Below are 17,951 nucleotides of genomic sequence, written 5' to 3' on the forward strand. Positions count from 1 at the left end.
AAAAGAGCAAAATATCACTCCTTTAAAGGTTAAAAGTAAAAGTTGCTAAAAGAAAAAAAAATTGTAAACAAAAAAAAAAGAGAAAAAAAGTAACCTTGACCTTTACTATTGTATCAGATTGCATCGTACAAGCAAGAGTACAGACGAAGCTAACAAAGCACAGACAGACAGGATTTAAGGTGTTAAAACCCCCAAAGTTCTTTAATATGTGCTGATTTATCTCTTTGTCATGTTCAGTTTTAGGAGAAGGTATGGTTTTTCCACCAACACAGTAAAGGCATAGCTCAGCACCAATGTGAGCATCAGGTGACCAAAAAACATGTACATCTAAAAATGAGAAGACACACACAGACATCGTTAACTTAATTAAGGAACCATGATTATGACATGATAGAATACATCAATGAATGAAATATGTAGCATGAAATACTTACAAAGTTAATGTTGGTGTAGTGAATTGGAGTTTCCTGCAGGCCAATATAAATGATGATGAAGACCGGATGTGTCAAATAACAAGCAAAACTGATGTTGGAAAGTGGAATCCAGAAACGCAAAGACAAAAGGCTCTGGATAAAACCTTGAGAATGAAAGAAAAGATACTTATTATATACATCTTTTAAGGTTTTCAGTGTAAAAAAATATTTCCTAAATATATTCAGCATTTAAGTATTTATTTTTCTCAACCCTCCTTGACAGACATGTTTTTAGAAGTTAAATAAAATACATTCTAAATACTATGGAAAAGCTGTAACTTAATGTTACCCAATTATTTTTTTTATGAAAATGAAAGGATTTTTACCTCTGAATTTTATCTTTGGTTACAAAGGTAATATATAAAACAGTCACTTCAAATTTATAAAGTCTACAAGAAGTTCCAATCAAGTCTTTTATCAACTCAAAATACACACATGAATAAGGTTAATGTTGGGGTTAAGTTTAGCTTTCTTTATTATCCCTGTAGAGAAATTAGCATTTTACCCATTCTTATCCACACAGCTTAAATTATACAAACATACATTATAGCTGAACTACCATTACAGGTTAACTATGCAAATTCATTATAATTTTTTATAGTTTGTGTTGAACAATAATTAATATTACAGATTTTAACATATTTCAGTACCTAATGGACCTTGTTAACTTGCTGACAGTGTTTAGAAAGGTGTAATTTTAGGCCAAACTTCACCCCTATTTAAATTTCTTAATCATGAAGATCACTAGATGACTGTTAACATTTCAGTTTGCAGATTACAGAAGGATGAAACAATTAAAAAGATGAAAGATTAGAATGTGTTTTTATTGAGGACTAAAAACATTGTGGGGATGGAGTTGGACTCTTATGGTGAGTGTCAGAGAAGACAATGTTGTCCAAGATCAAGACAATGTTGGTCAACTCCACTCACCCACTCCATGACAGGAGGACGTCCAATATTAGACTGATTCCACTCAAATGCACCACAAACCACACAGGACATGCCTGCCTGTGGCCGTCAGACAGTTTAAGTCCTCATTATAACCACATCATTTTTAATAACACAACAGTAGTTTTGCACACTTAGTTATGTATATTTCTTTAATTATCATATTGATAATATATTGTCTAGGTCATATCGTACAAATTGCTGTTGTAATTGTGTCTTAATAGAATGTTTATATGTTTATATATTCATTAACTGAACCCGCTTTATCCTCACTAGGGTCATGGGGGTCGCTTGGAGCCTATCCCAGCTACATAGGGGCGAAGGCGGGGTACACCCTGGACAAGTCGCCAGTTTATCGCAGGGCTGAACATATAGAGACAAACAATCACTCTCACATTCACACCTATGGGCAATTTTAGATTAACAAATTAGCCTATCAGTGCATGTCTTTGGATGGTGGGAGGAAGCCGGAGTACCCGGAGAGAACCCACGCAGACACAGGGAGAACATGCAAACTCCACACAGAAAGGTCCCACCCCCCCGTCGACTGGTGTTGGAATCGGAGTGCTAACCACTGCACCACTGTGTCGCCCCATGTTTATATATATATATATATATATATATATATATATATATATATATATATATATATATATATATATATTTTTTTTTTTTTTTTTTTTTTTGTATTGATAATGTCTGTCCTGCTACTTTTAATTATACTTGAATGGAGAAATGTTAACACACAATAATTTCCTCCTGGGATTATTTAACCCTGTAAATCCTGAATCATTAAATTATTGACAGAAAATTCCAGTTCTTTGAAACTGGAGCCTTTATTGGTCCTTCTGAACAACCCAAATATATTTTTTCCAAATATCAATTTCCATGTATGAGTTTCAATTTTGTATCATATTTGATACATCGGGTCTCAGTGGTCAAATATTATTATTTTTGAATAAACAAAAACATAAATAACACACAAACATGTCTAACAAATTGGTAATTCCTTTTCAAAATTGTCAAAGTTCTTCCTCTTTCCTCATAGTGTCACTGGAAAGGCCTCTGGTGAATGAACTCCTCCCCCTGGTGGATTATCTGTGTATTGCATGTATCTAATTGTATACATCAGATTTTTCAAGAAAAAAATATCACACTGATCATGTAGAGGGCTTCAAAACTCACGTATCAAATATGATACGTTTGGCGTTATATGGTGATGCATTATTATTCTGCTAGTTGTGCACATTGAAACAAAAGTCTATATAACATCTGTGCTTGGGTTTAGTTTCAGAGGGTTCATTATGTTCCTCAGGCTTTCAGGGATACCCATACTTTTACTGACCTCCATAGCCCTCTTCACATGCCAGTATAATCCAGGCAATAGCCAGTGCCCACAGCGGTCTGTGCAGTCCCTGGTAAAGAGCATGTGGCACAGATGGAAAGGCTGGAGTCTCCTTGAGGATGTAGGCTAGTCCAACCAACAGGGCCAGGACCCACAGACAGCAGAACCAACCAAGCAGCGCCTGCCACTGACACAACAGCAACACACCACAGTGAACATGTCAGAGTGGGGACAGCTTTTGATGGCATATGGTAAAAAAAAAAATAATAATAAAAAAAATTGCAAATTGCAATTTAGCCATAAAGCCAACCCAGACAGACCCAGTACTACTTTTGTGGCAGCTCCAAAATACTTTTTTCTTTTATTTTAACATTTCTTAATTTATTTATCACCTTCGCTTGTAATATTATCCTCTGTATTTTGCATTTTTTCTCCAGTGAAAACCAAGTATTTTACTGTATTTAACTGACTGACCATGTAAACGTTCATAAAAGCTCAGATTAATGTTGAGAGTTATTATATCAGAAACAGATAAAACTAAAAAAAAAAAAAAAAGACTTTTTCAGCAAAATATAGCCCAATATAATTTCAGGTGGGCTGAACCAATAAAATAATAATGGTGAAAAATGCACAATTACCTTATGAAAGTGTTTATTTCTACATAGTATCCTTTAGAAATGTGAATAACTTGAACAACCTGAAGTTTCTTAACCCATAAGGACCCAGTATGACTTTTGTGTCAGTTTCCAAATGAATTTTTCTCTCTATATAATCTTCCCTAAGTGATTTATCACCATTTATTATAATATTATCCTCAGAATTTTGCATTTTTTCCACTGAAAATCATCTACTTCCTATGTTTAATTCACTGATCATGTAGATGTTCATAAAAGCTCAGAGTAAATTCAAAGGTTATAATATAAAAACAGAATAGCTGAAGAAAAAGTGACTTTTTCAGTAAAATCTATCATTAACTGAACATGAACCCAGTGTCCATCCACTGTCATTGATCCAGCTCCATGGGTTTTACTGTTTTAGAATCAATGTTGAAGATGATGTTTCCACGGTAACTACAGCGCTTCTGAGCGTCCAAATGGGTCATATCTGATGACCGTGAAAAGATGACGAACTGTATTTTACACCAATTATTGACATGTATTGATAGGATTAGTGGATCAACAGGTATTAAACACATTGGATCGGTAGATGGTTTTGGTTGACAGCAGATGATTGGGTCTTTATGGGTTAAACAACTTGAGACAAGACTAGACTCATGCATCCCTTCTTATGTGCGTTTACAGACTTAAGAACATCTAGTCAGTAGCAACAGATTTGGACCAAATCTAGATCTTCTCAGAGGTGGAGGTTGATATAAAAACAGTATATTAACAGCTGTAATGACCAATTACTGTGCATTACTGTGAATACATCACTGCATCGTCCATCTTTACATCCTACTATATAATGCACGTTTCGGCCCCGCACTGTGTCCCATCGATGTGTGATCGATGTTTGTTGCAGCACAGGAGGGCGTTTGCACAGGTTTTCCTCAGCCTTCACAGGCCCAATCGCCACCGAACTCGCCAAATGAATTGAAACATTACCTGACTATCTACTAGGCACAATTTTATGTCCGTATTCAAATGTTGTGAGGTATGCTGGGTGATTTTATCCGTCCTGGCACGCTCAGCCAGGCACAAGAGATGTGACGTTCGCGGACGAGTAGAGTCTTTTTAACAGCTCTTTTCAGTGAACGAGAAGAACCGATTCGTTGTGAGCCATTCTTTTACATGCCGTTCTTATATTCAAATTACCCACGCTGCCTTCATGCTTCATCTGTGTGTCCATGAGTCTGAGTTGTCCACGCTGCCTTCACCTGAACAACTAATGACATGTCCGAATTTGAGTTGTCCCAGCACACCCTATTCACTTGAACGCAGCTGTGTGTGCAGCTAATTTAGGGGAGGAGTTATCAGTGAGAGTCTGATTGATTGGACTGGAGACATTTACTGCTGGATCAGGGAGGAACGACTGAAAAAAGTGGAGATGTGGGATAAACTGGAGGAGCATCTTTTTCCTATAAATGCAGATATGCATTCATGTGGTGGAAAAGCCGGGCCCTGGTGGACCCCAGCCTCACCACCGTTATAGTATGAAGTACCTGTCTGCTGTTCTACTCTATGAAAGTGACCCGTGAAACACGCTCACAAATCTGTTTCTTTTTACATATTTGAAGGTTTTTCAAAAAAAAGTCACGCAATAATTACTTTCCCTGGTAACTAATTACATTTACAGGGTGGGGAAGCAAAATTTACCATATTTCGAGGCAGGGATTGAAAGACAGTGTATGACCAATTAGTTTTTTGAAAGTCATGAGAATTTATTTGCCACAAGAAAATTGACATAATAGAAAATGTTTTTATTCTATGTGTCCTCCTTCTTTCTCAATAACTGCCTTCACACGCTTCCTGAAACTTGCGCAAGTGTTCCTCAAATATTCGGGTGACAACTTCTCCCATTCTTCTTTAATAGTATCTTTAAGAAAGTCAACATTGCTGTGTGATGTTCTATTGGTAGCATGTTCTAAAACGCCCCAAATAGCAGAATCCAGAGGGTTTAGATCTGGGCTAGAAGGCGGCCATAAACACGATTCCCAAAAATTGCTATAGTTGGATTTGTTGCTGTTGTCAACAAGTGTTTTGGTGTTCTTGTGTCAGATTTTAACTTCAAATCATATTTTACTGCATTTCTAACGGTCTTGTTGTCTACCTCAAGTTCAATTGCCATTTTTCTCATGGATTTGCTTGGATCCTTTAGGATTTTGGATTTGACAGCTTTAATAAAAGCTTTGGTACATTTTTTGTTGCTTCCTCCACTTCCAGACTTTCTCGTAATAGTTTTGCTCATAGTCATTCTCTTCTTTCCATTATAAACAGTCTTTATGGACACTCCAACTATTTTTGAAATCTCCTTTGGTGTGACGAGTGCATTCAGCAAATCACACACTCTTTGACGTTTGCTTTCCTGATTACTCATATGGGGAAAAGTTTCTGAAAAGGTATGGATAATAGTGTTAGGTATGATTATGACATCAATATATGTTTGGTTTCAAAACAATTGACGTAGTGCCTGCTGAGAAAAAACAACTAAATGTTCATTGTAAATTTTGCTTCCCCACCCTGTATGAAGAAGTAATTCTGTTACTAATTCAATTACTTTTTCAGAAAAGTAATTAGTAGCGATAACCAATTACTTTTAAAAAGTAATTTGCCCAACACTGGTGGTTATGCTGCCTTTCATGACATTTCTACTCCCACCAGACGATGCTACAATGTGAAGGCTGCAGTTCACGACCGCTGTATGAATTTAATCATGCTTGACAGGCCAAACAAATACATGCTCTTCCCTACATTCCTCGCATGTTGCCTCAAATTATTACCTGCACAATACACGATTAAATGATAGTTTACAAATGGATAGTGGTGGTGGACAGCTTCTACTTATCATGCTATTGTACAATGGCACCACGGGTACAATGCCACTAGTACATAAAAATGAGAAATCTGCAGGAGGAGGGGGAGTGTTTTTAACCTCTTGCTTTTTTTCTGATTCCTGCCTGCTGCAGTTTTTATTTTAGGTAAGTAAAATGAACTATGTATGTCGGATATTCTCACCTTTTGCTTTAAAAGCGGAGTTTTCTTTGTTGTCATGTAAATTCCGGTCACCACCCCTATTAAATACGGTCCATATCTGGTGTAGGGTCTGACATAGTAATACAGGACATAATTTTCAGATGTCCTGCAAAACAAATAAAAGGTTTTCTCATCTTTCAGTGGCACAGGAAGAGTATTTTCTACTGTTGCATGCTTTAGTCCATTGGTCCGCCTTACATTGTGGATGGCTGGAACACTGGCAGTTGCATTACTGCAGTTGTAACAGAACTGGCTGCAGTGGTCATCAGTAGAAGACCACCTGCCACAAACGCAAACGCATCTCTGTTCCTAATAAACAAAATGGACACAGACAGAGTAGATATTAGAAGTCAGGTCAAATTAAAGGATATGGTGTGAATTTCGTGCAGGTGTTAATCAAATCTGAATAACAGAAGACAGTGGGTGTACAGTCTGTAGATGTAGACCAACAGAGGAGTGGTGGCATAACACTGGAAGTCCAGGGACAGGTACCATGTCCAAGGAACACACTGTAAAGACAATGAGCATGGGTTGAGTCAGTGCGGAAAATGTCCAGCCATCTGAACCTCTATATCAGGGGTGTCAAACTCAGGTAGGTTCAGAGGACACATACAGTCCAACCTGATCTAAAACTAGCCAAAACAGTAACACAATAGCACAATAACCTATAAATAACTAGAAAAGCACTCAGAGAGCGCAGACCTCCGCCAAGGCAGCTCAGTCTCCCATGCTGTGATCTACTAAAAATAATACCTGGACTTTGGACTTAGACCCTTAGCATTGATATTATTGTCTTTTTTATTGTGTTTTCCTCTATTTCATGTAATGTTCTCTCCTAGTAAAGACATATATCGGTTGTTGTCAAATCAATTCTATTTGTATGGATCAAATGTTTTTATTTTGGAAGATGTTACCTGTATGTCATGTACACTGCAAATTTGAAAAGGCAAATTTAACACCCTCAGAGTTGAAATTAACACCGAGCCAGGGTTTATATGGGAACCACCGGTTAAGTGTTAAATTAACACTTTTGAAAGGGTTAAAATGATTAACACTATGACAGTGTTCAGACAAACTCTTTAAGTGTAAAATATTAACACCACAATAGATGAAAAGAACACTAGATTAGTATTCAAAGCTCATTAATTAGTGACACCAACAGAGTTAACCATTCAACACTGCACCAGTATTCAAGTAACATTCTGTGGTGTTAAATGTAAATTTAACTAGTGTTTACTATACTACTCATAAGGTGTACATTGTCCACTGGGATTAACACAATTAGAGTTAAAAATGTACAATCTGTTAGTGTTAAGTCTAACCATCCACCACACATGTGCAATAATCACTCCAAAAAGTACTGCAATAAAAAAATATATATATTTATCAGGCCTGTAACAGTACACGTACCGAACCAAACCGTTTCGGTACACACCTGTTCGGTTCGGTACACAGCTGTACCGAAACGGCACAGTATGTTGAAAAAAAGAAAAAGGAATGAAAGACATTGTTTGATGCGGAACTTTAAATCCATGCAAGTTTCACACGGACATATTGAAGGACGTACACATTGACCCGAAATACGAAATAGCGACTAATATAAGGTTAAAAAAAAAAAAACAAATATGATGTCAACCTGGAGGGAAGAGACCGAAGACACTCTGTCATCATTACTGTCCAGTTTGGATCAGTTCAGGTCCCGGTGAAAGACAACAACGAAGAGAGAGACGTTGATAAGACGGATGTTGTTTGGCCCCTAGGAACTACGGTAGTTCTAAAACACACTAGCTCTGTCTGTGTCTCTCTCTCACACACGCTGTATAACAGAGGAATAGAACTCGGAGTTGGCCATTGAAAGTACATAAAAATAAAGTTTCACTTTCGTTTCATGCCAGCATTAGTTACGTTAGTTATGGACCAGACCCCCCCCCTCCCCCCCCGGGCTCCGACCCAAAAAACACAACAAACAAACCATCCCCCAGGCAAATCGCACCTTGTACGCACGCATGCACGCACACACACACACATACACACACACACACACACACACACACACACAAGTACACAAAGGGGCCTAAACAGTTTGTTCTCTGTCCTAAAATAAATAATTTGGTTAAGTTTGTTGTCAATGTTACTCTTCAGTTTGTTAAAACAGAATACCAGTTTACCCTCCTGTTAATGTTGCACTTCATGCAGAATTTTTTACCTCTGCCAAGGAGGTTATGTTTTTGCCAGGGTTTGTTTGTCTGTCCGTTAGTGTGCAACATAACTCAAAAAATTATGGACAGATTTTGATGAAATTTTCAGGGTTTTTTGGAAATGGGATAAGGAAGAAATGATTAAATTTTGGTGGTGATTGGGGGTGGGGGGGCCCACGGGGGGGGCCACTGATCAGCCTTGGCGGAGGTCTGCGCTCTCCGAGTGCTTCTAGTTTGTTGATATTTTTCTGCAGAATGTGAACTGACAGAACTGTGATTAGATTTTTCTTGTTTGTTCAAAACTACCTTTCAGGGAAAAGTGCAATACTAATGTTTAAATACATTTAGTAATATTAATAATTTATTTTATTTTCTATTTGATTTGTAGCAGCAGAATTATATTATTCCTGTTTTCCTATATTCTATTGTGTCCAAAAATTGGGGGAAAAATGTCCAAAAATTCATAAATGTATTAAAGACATTTTGAGGGGTTTTCTTTCTTCCCGTACCGAACTGAAAAAAAACCGAACCATGGCTTTGAAAACCAAAAATGTACCGAACCGAAAATTTTGTGTAACGTTACAGACCTAATGTATATTTTTCTTTAACAGGGCTCCTAATGCAGATCTGCTCTAGGTGTGACAGGTGCCAGCAGGTGAAGTTGATAATGAGTCTGAGGGAGGGGTCTGTGGCAACGCAGGGGTGCACCATGACACTTACTATTCGTTCAATAGCTTTGCTCATTAGCTCTTGTATGAATTTTATGAATTACCTAAAACTACAATGCAAGAGGCTGTCGAGCTAAAATTAACATGTTCGAAGTTCTAAGTTTGCAGCAAGAGCTAATTTTAGCAGCTGGTTAGCAAGTTGGTCCGAACAGAAATATACACATTACTGACGGAGCTGACAGAAAAGTTACCTCCAGCCTAATAAATAGCCTTGTTTCAGAAGTAAAATGGTACTTATATGACACCTCATATGACATCCATGAGCACACTTGTCTTCTCTTTCCAGAAATCAACACCCATTATGGCGTTCAATCATGCTCCTCAACATCTGGTAAATGTACCCTGAAAAATGACACCATCAAAGACACAAGCTGACTCTGCGGGTGTTAGTTTTTATGGATCAAACTTTATATTAACTCTGAATGGAGTTAAATACAAGTAACACTGGAAAATCAACACTGGCAGATTTGCTGGGTACTAATGTGGTCTTCTACTTAAACACATATAGATCGGTTGTTAATAAATTGCATAAATTGTATAGTTCAACTAACAATAACAATATTTGTTATTTTTATATCTTGGCAAAACCCATGAAATAGAGGAAAACACAATTAAAAAAATGATTAGTTCAGAATTTATTAACGAAAATCACTTTTTCGGTAATGGCGGTTTTCTTCTGGATCTACCTCTATTGCTTTGATTTACTCCAAATATAATAGTTTTGCATTCATTTAATCTGCATTATTAGATTCCTTAACCAAGAAAACGTATCTTTAGCAATTGGATTCACTTTGATATCATGATTAGTTCTGAATTTAACAACAAAAATCACTTTTTTGGAAATGGCGGTTTTCTCTTGGATCTACCTCTATAGTTGTTGAAAACAAATCCGTTGGCACACTTCAGATTTCACACTGTCATGGCTATATTTTGGTGTTTGTTGCATGCCAATACCATAATTTGTTCCTTTGTTAGGATGAAAATTCCAAAACTCTGCTATTTTTTCCTGTTCTGGATCATGGTATCCAGAATTTTGTGAGGATCCAGATCAATCTTCAATATCTTGTAGAACCTGTTGGGAACTTATTTTATATTTTTTTTTACCAAGCACTCTGACCATTCATTGTGGAGTTGCACATACATATGTTGGAAATATCCCTATCTCCCAATGATACAGAATCCTTTTAAAAATTCCTGGATCCAGACAGTGATTCGGATCATTCCCAAAACCTAATGATTTGTTACTCGTCCCATTTCAGACATTTCCTGAAAATTTCATCAAAATCTGTCCATAACTTTTTCAGTTATGTTGCTAACTAACCAACCAACCAACCAACCTACAAACAAACCCTGGCAAAAACATAACCTCCTTGGTGGAGGTAATAATCCACATTTTTGTCTTTTAGTGTGAAAAAAGCAATATAACATTTTAAAAATATCAATAACCTGAAAAACCATATACAACCTGAGTGATAATGTGCTTCTTTAAATGGAATTCTTCATATTTCATGGTACATATTTCATTCATTTATGTATTCTATCATGTCATAATCATGGTTCCTTAATTATAAATTTGAAGTTACTGTTTTATATATTACCTCTGTAACCAAAGATAAAATTCAGAGGTAAAAATCCTCTAATTTTTATTAAAAAAAAACCCCAATTGGGTAACATTAAGTTATAGCTTTTCCATAGTTACCTCCGCCAAGGAGGTTATGTTTTTGCCAGGGTTTGTTTGTTTGTTTGTCTGTCTGTCTGTCTGTTTGTTTGTCCGTTAGTGTGCAACATAACTCAAAAAGTTATGGACAGATTTGGATGAAATTTTCAGGGTTTGTTGGAAATGGGATAAGGAAGAAATGATTAAATTTTGGTGGTGATCGGGGGTGGGGGGGCCCACGGGGGGGGCCACTGATTGTTAGTGTGCAACATAACTCAAAAAGTTATGGACAGATTTTGATGAAATTTTCAGGGTTTGTTGGAAATGGGATGAGGAAGAAATGATTAAATTTTGGTGGTGATTGGGGGTGGGGGGGCCCACGGGGGGGGGGGGCACTGATCAGCCTTGGCGGAGGTCTGCGCTCTCCGAGTGCTTCTAGTATTTAGAATGCATTTTATCTAAATTCTAAACATGTCTGTCAAGGAGGGTAATATTAATGTCATTGATGTGAGATTGTTCAACACAGACTATAAAGAATTATAATGAATTTGCATAGTTAAAACTGTAATGGCAGTTCAGCTATAATGTATGTTTTTATAATAAGTGATTGGGGGGTGGGGTGGTAGTGGGGGGGCCACGGGGGCCCACTGATCTGCCTTAGCAGAGGTCTGCGCTCTCCGAGTGCTTTTCTAGTTTGTTGTTTTTAATTGTACAACTTTTTATGTTTTTAATCTATGCTTGTATTTTATTCTTTTATTCATGTTTTATCTATTCTTCTGTATTTTTATTTATTTATTCATTTATTTATTTATTTATTTTAATCTATTCTTTTATTTTACTCTGTTGTTTTGTTTTTTATAAATTTTTCTGTACAGCATTTTGGTCCACTGTGGTTGTTTTAAAGTGCTTTACAAATAAAGTTGGATTGGATTACCTCCGCCGAAGAGGTTATGTTTTCATCGGGGTTTGTCTGTTTATTGTCTGTCTGTTAACAAGATAACTCAAAAAGTTATTGACAGATTTTAATGAAATTTTCAGGAAATTTTGATACTGGCACAAGGAACAAATGATTAAATATTGGTGGTGATTGGGGGTGGGGGACTGATCTGCCTTGGCGGAGGTCTGCGCTCTCCGAGTGCTTTTCTAGTTTCATCAAGTAATTTAAAAAATTTTTTTACACTAAAATAAAGAGAAAACTTTGTCATCGTCATCATTTATCGGTTATTATGCTATTATTTTACTAGTCACATCCACTTTTCCAGCTGTAGGTGACCTCTTGAATGTAAATATCCCAGTCTCATTTTTGTATTTTACAGATTCCTCCCACATGCTGGACTGGACCCTTTGGTGGACCGGTTTTGGTCCACGGGCCATATGTTTGACACCCCTGCTTTATATCATGGTGGAACTTACTATTTCGTGAACAGGGAGCAGATTACTAATCAGCAGTACGTTGGCCCACCAGTATGACTTACAGTCCATCATTGTGTCTATGAATGGAAACCAGTAGGGCCCCCACTGGACCACAGAGATGAGGCTGATGGTCAGACACATAATGAAGATATGAAGTGGTTGAATCCTGGAACGAAGGGCAGGAAATGACAGTTCACTGATTCAAGAACTGGTAGAGAAACCTGTTTTTCCATGAAACAGATTATCATAAGTTTACTTCTTCAACTGTTGTTTTTTATTTTTTTTATTATGAATAAAGCTGAACCTTTTAATCCTCTTCAGAAGGTAGTAGACCACGGTGCTGGGCTTCAGTTTGTCGTCAGCTGTGTGAATGGAGCCCAGCAGAGACCTGGCACTGAGCAGACCCCTACAAAACATTAGGTGATCTTCAGACTACTTTCAGTGTTCAATAAAATACACCATGTGACTGTAGAAGAGTAAAACAGTGGTATTGACATCTCACCCCAGCAGCAGGAAAGTGTCCACAGCCAGAAAAACAGGCCCACTTATAGTGAACACGTACAGGGGGCTGCTTTCAACAGCCTTCTTCCAGTTTTTGTAGTTATCTGCAGCACCAGTCAAAACAAGAGTAAATAAACCAGTGATTTACTGACTTTATACATACACACATATACACGTACATATACACATACATATACATGTACATATACACATATACACGTACATATACATACTCATACATACCATTGCATATACATATACATACAGATATACGCGTACATATACGTACTCATACATACACATGCACATACATACATATACATACACATGCACATACACATAAATACACATGCACACACAAACACAGGCACATACAAATACATATACATACACCTACATACACTGAACAAAAATATAAACGCACCACTTTTGTTTTTGCTCCCATTTTTCATGAGCTGAACTCAAAGATCTAAAACTTTTTCTATGTACACACAAGGTTTATTTCTCTCAAATATTGTTCACAAATCTGTCTAAATTTGTGTTAGTGAACACTTCTTCTTTGCTGAGATAATCCATCCACCTCACAGGTGTGGCATATCAAGATGCTGATTAGACAGCAGGATTTTTGCACAGGTGTGCCTTAGGCTGGCCACAATAAAAGGCCACTCCAAAATGTGCAGTTTTATCACACAGCACAATACCACAGATGTCACAAGTTTTGAGGGAATATGCAATTGGCATGCTGACTTCAGGAATCTCCACCAGAGCTTTTGCCTGTGAATTGAATGTTCATTTCTCTACCATAAGCCATCTCCAAAGCTGTTTCAGAGAATTCATGAAGAAGACTGTGCGAGGAAAATGGTGGTCACACCAAATACTGACTGGTTTTCTGACCCCCCTGGACCACCCAATACAGTAAAAGTGCACATTTTAGAGTGGCCTTTTATTGTGGCCAGCCTAAGTCACACCTGTGCAATAATCCTGCTGTCTAATCAGCATCTGGATATGCCACACCTGTGAGGTGGATGGATTATCTCAGCAAAGGACAAAGGAGAAGTGCTCACTAACACAGATTTAGACAAATTTATGAACAATATTTGAGAGAAATAGGCCTTTTGTGTGCATAGAAAAAGTTTTAGATCTTTGAGTTCAGCTCATGAAAAATGGGAGCAAAAACAAAAGTGGTGCGTTTATATTTTTGTTCAGTGTATATATATACACATGCACATACATATACATATACACATAGACATACATATACATACACATATACACGTACATATACATATACACATTGACATACACATACATATACACATAGACATACATATACATATACATATACACATAGACAGAAACACACATATACAGGGTGGGGAAGCAAAATTTACAATGAACATTTAGTTGTTTTTTCTCAGCAGGCACTACGTCAATTGTTTTGAAACCAAACATATATTGATGTCATAATCATACCTAACACTATTATCCATACCTTTTCAGAAACTTTTGCCCATATGAGTAATCAGGAAAGCAAACGTCAAAGAGTGTGTGATTTGCTGAATGCACTCGTCACACCAAAGGAGATTTCAAAAATAGTTGGAGTGTCCATAAAGACTGTTTATAATGGAAAGAAGAGAATGACTATGAGCAAAACTATTACGAGAAAGTCTGGAAGTGGAGGAAGCAACAAAAAACGTACCAAAGCTTTTATTAAAGCTCTCAAATCCAAAATCCTAAAGGATCCAAGCAAATCCATGAGAAAAATGGCAACTGAACTTGAGGTAGACAACAAGACCGTTAGAAATGCAGTAAAATACGATTTGAAGTTAAAATCTTACACAAGAACACCAAAACACTTGTTGACAACAGCAACAAATCCAACTATAGCAATTTTTGGGAATCATGTTTATGGCCGCCTTCTAGCCCAGACCTAAACCCTCTGGATTCTGCTATTTGGGGCGTTTTAGAACATGCTACCAATAGAACATCACACAGCAATGTCGACTTTCTTAAAGATACTATTAAAGAAGAATGGGAGAAGTTGTCACCCGAATATTTGAGGAAGCGAATATTTAAGGAAGCGTGTGAAGGCAGTTATTGAGAAAGAAGGAGGACACATAGAATAAAAACATTTTCTATTATGTCAATTTTCTTGTGGCAAATAAATTCTCATGACTTTCAATAAACTAATTGGTCATACACTGTCTTTCAATCCCTGCCTCAAAATATTGTAAATTTTGCTTCCCCACCCTGTATGCACATACATATTCATATACACATACACACATACATACATACACACACACATATACATATGCACATACATATACACATACGTACATGTACACGTACATATACACATACACATACACACACGCACATACATATCATTAATTAATATTAAAGTTTATAACCAGTTAATACCCAGGGTACTTATTACAGGGAACTGTGCAGAGTGCCCACATATGATCCATAGCAGACTGAGAACACGGATGCCATTCAGTGAAGAGTATCGTCCTTCCCTGATGGATGAGGTGATGCTTAGGACACCTGGAGTGGTCGTCTGCAGAGAAAAGGCTTGCAGGCAACTTTGCAAACAGCTTTGAGGAACACACTGCACTGTGTGGCTGGTCCTGTCTACTGAAGAGACTATTAATAAGACAATAAAGATGCTCAGGAAAACATTGAGGTGCTTAGAGGATACAATATTTACCATCATACTTATGATTATTTAACCTATGAAGACCCACTGCTACTTTTGTGGTAGTTCCCACATTAATTTTATCCTCAATTTTAAACCTTTCTCAAGTGATTTATCATCATTTATTCCAATATTATCATCTGTATTTTATGGAAGCATATTGCATTCACATGAAAAAATAAAAATCGGCTCTGTTTTTCTGAATTAGCAAAAGAATTATCTTGTAATTATGAGATAATGATCTTATTAATTCAGAAAAAGAGACAATTTTCATTTTTTCTTGTGAATGCAATACACTTCCATAGTATTTTGCATTTTTAATTTACTGATCATGTAAATGTTCATAGGAGCTCAGATTAAATTTAAGGGTTAATCTATCAAAAACAGAGAAAACTGGTGAAAAAGTGACTTTTTCAGTAAAATATATCATTAACTGAACATCAATGTTGAGGAAGATGACAGTGTTTCCATGGTGACTACGGAGCCTCTGAAAGTCCAAATGGGTCATATCTGATGACCATGAAAAGATGACAAACTGTATTTTACACCAATTATTTACATGTATTGATAGGATTAATAGATCAACAGGTATTAAACATTTTAGATCAATAGATGATTTTGGTTGCTGGTGGACTTTTGGGTCTTTACGGGTTAACAAGGTAACATTTGCTTGTTTTTGTATTTTGGACGAATTGAAGACAGTATCATTACTGATCACAAAAGGTAAAATGTACAAAGGGATAAATGGAGAATGTAAATGGACCCTGACCATACTCTGACTATTCTGATGCACAGACAAATGGATGGTTAAGGCAACACTTGTCAGAGAAACAACACTGATTATTTTTTCCCATATTTGATTACCTTGAATGTTCAGTGTTTTCAAAATGCATATAGTTCTTTGTTAGTTTGAATTCTTACTTTGTATTGTTCATTATCTTTTTTATTACAATATCTCTCCTCACTAGTTGATCAGGACAATCACAGATGCCCGTCATACTCATTAATGCTGTATTTAATTACATGTATTCAGACCAAAGCACCACATATCCGCTGCACTTACTGTTGTCCTTCAGTGAACTACAGGCTGTCTCCATCTTTGCCGGGCTGTTACATCCGTGACCAGAAGAGGGGTTAGCCCTCAGGGTCCCATAAAGGTCCAGACCAGTGTTTAAACAGGACGACTCTCCTACTGGATCCACTTCTCTGTCACGTTTCCTCCTGATTATAACAGTAAGGAGGGTAGCTGCCAGAGGAATGGCCACCATTATGCAACACACAAACCTGTAGGAGGACAGAACTGTTATTTAGGCCAAGACTCAGTAGTGTTAAAGATTTGTGAAAAATGAGATGAAATTCTGCAGGACAAAATACACTCAAAGGATTTAAAATTGCACCACCAGAATTTTTGAAAATTTTCCGAGATGAATTTAAGATGTAATAAAAAAAACAACAAACTATTTGTCCCTTAGTGATTTTTATTAAAAATATCATTATATTAATAAAAACAATTAGAGCATTATCGAAACAATATGTGATGCACCACCCTCAGCGGTGCTAGTAATTTATGTTAGTTGGTTTCGTTCATTTCCTGTTTTATTTTGGTGAGGGGTTTTGTTCGTTTGTGTGTACTGTGTCCGTCTTCTCTGCGTCCTCCCTTTATCACAAGCAGACATACTGGCAAATAACAAAACACGTAAACACGAGTCCAAAGAAAAACATGATATAAAGCAACAGTTCTGACTTCCTGGATCCAGATAGCGTGCCTACCAATATGGCGTTGTAAACAACAATCACATGACCAGTGACGTCAGCTGCAAGTCCTCTATACCCCCCTCTCCTCGTGTCTGTTGTCAGTGCGTCTTTCATGCTTTGTCAAAAAAAGAACTCCCTCGACCTTCTCCTGTTCATCACATCTGCTTGTTACGTTTTGTAAGTTTGATTCCACATTTTGTGAAGATTTTTTGTTATATTTTTGATACCTTGAATAAGAAGATTTTTGTGTTAGATTTTTGATACCATGTTCGTGAAGAGTTTTTTTGTTACAATTTAAATATCTCATTTGAGAAGATCTTTTTGTTCATTTTTTGATTCCACGCTTGTGAAGAACTTTTTATTAGAATTTTTTTATTCCTCGATTGAGAAGATTTTTGTTGACTTTAATTGTGAAGAAATTTTTTGTTCCTTTCTTTTGAGTAATAAATACTCAAACTAAGTGGCACTGTCTGTCTCGTGCATTTGGGTCCAAGCCTTGTGATTTCGTAATACAACACATTCAACATAGGCACCATCAAA

General features: G+C 36.9%; 1 protein-coding gene across 1 annotated transcript in view; it reads right to left on the reverse strand.

Moving 5' to 3' along the window:
* Positions 1 to 216: 216 nt before the first annotated feature.
* oacyl (O-acyltransferase like) overlaps positions 217 to 17,951 on the reverse strand; it is a 32,958-nt gene continuing 15,223 nt past the window's right edge. Inside the window, exons 5-15 of the mRNA XM_030148385.1 lie at positions 16,780 to 16,940; positions 15,380 to 15,604; positions 12,957 to 13,059; positions 12,759 to 12,860; positions 12,455 to 12,620; positions 6,888 to 6,967; positions 6,657 to 6,767; positions 6,441 to 6,564; positions 2,767 to 2,953; positions 435 to 577; positions 217 to 327 (exon numbers count right to left, since the gene is read on the reverse strand). Coding sequence (XP_030004245.1) covers positions 217 to 327; positions 435 to 577; positions 2,767 to 2,953; positions 6,441 to 6,564; positions 6,657 to 6,767; positions 6,888 to 6,967; positions 12,455 to 12,620; positions 12,759 to 12,860; positions 12,957 to 13,059; positions 15,380 to 15,604; positions 16,780 to 16,940 — 1,513 coding nt within the window. The remainder of the gene's footprint in view (positions 328 to 434; positions 578 to 2,766; positions 2,954 to 6,440; positions 6,565 to 6,656; positions 6,768 to 6,887; positions 6,968 to 12,454; positions 12,621 to 12,758; positions 12,861 to 12,956; positions 13,060 to 15,379; positions 15,605 to 16,779; positions 16,941 to 17,951) is intronic.

This window comes from Sphaeramia orbicularis, chromosome 12 (assembly GCF_902148855.1).
Source record: "Sphaeramia orbicularis chromosome 12, fSphaOr1.1, whole genome shotgun sequence".
Taxonomy (NCBI): Eukaryota; Metazoa; Chordata; class Actinopteri; order Kurtiformes; family Apogonidae; genus Sphaeramia; species Sphaeramia orbicularis.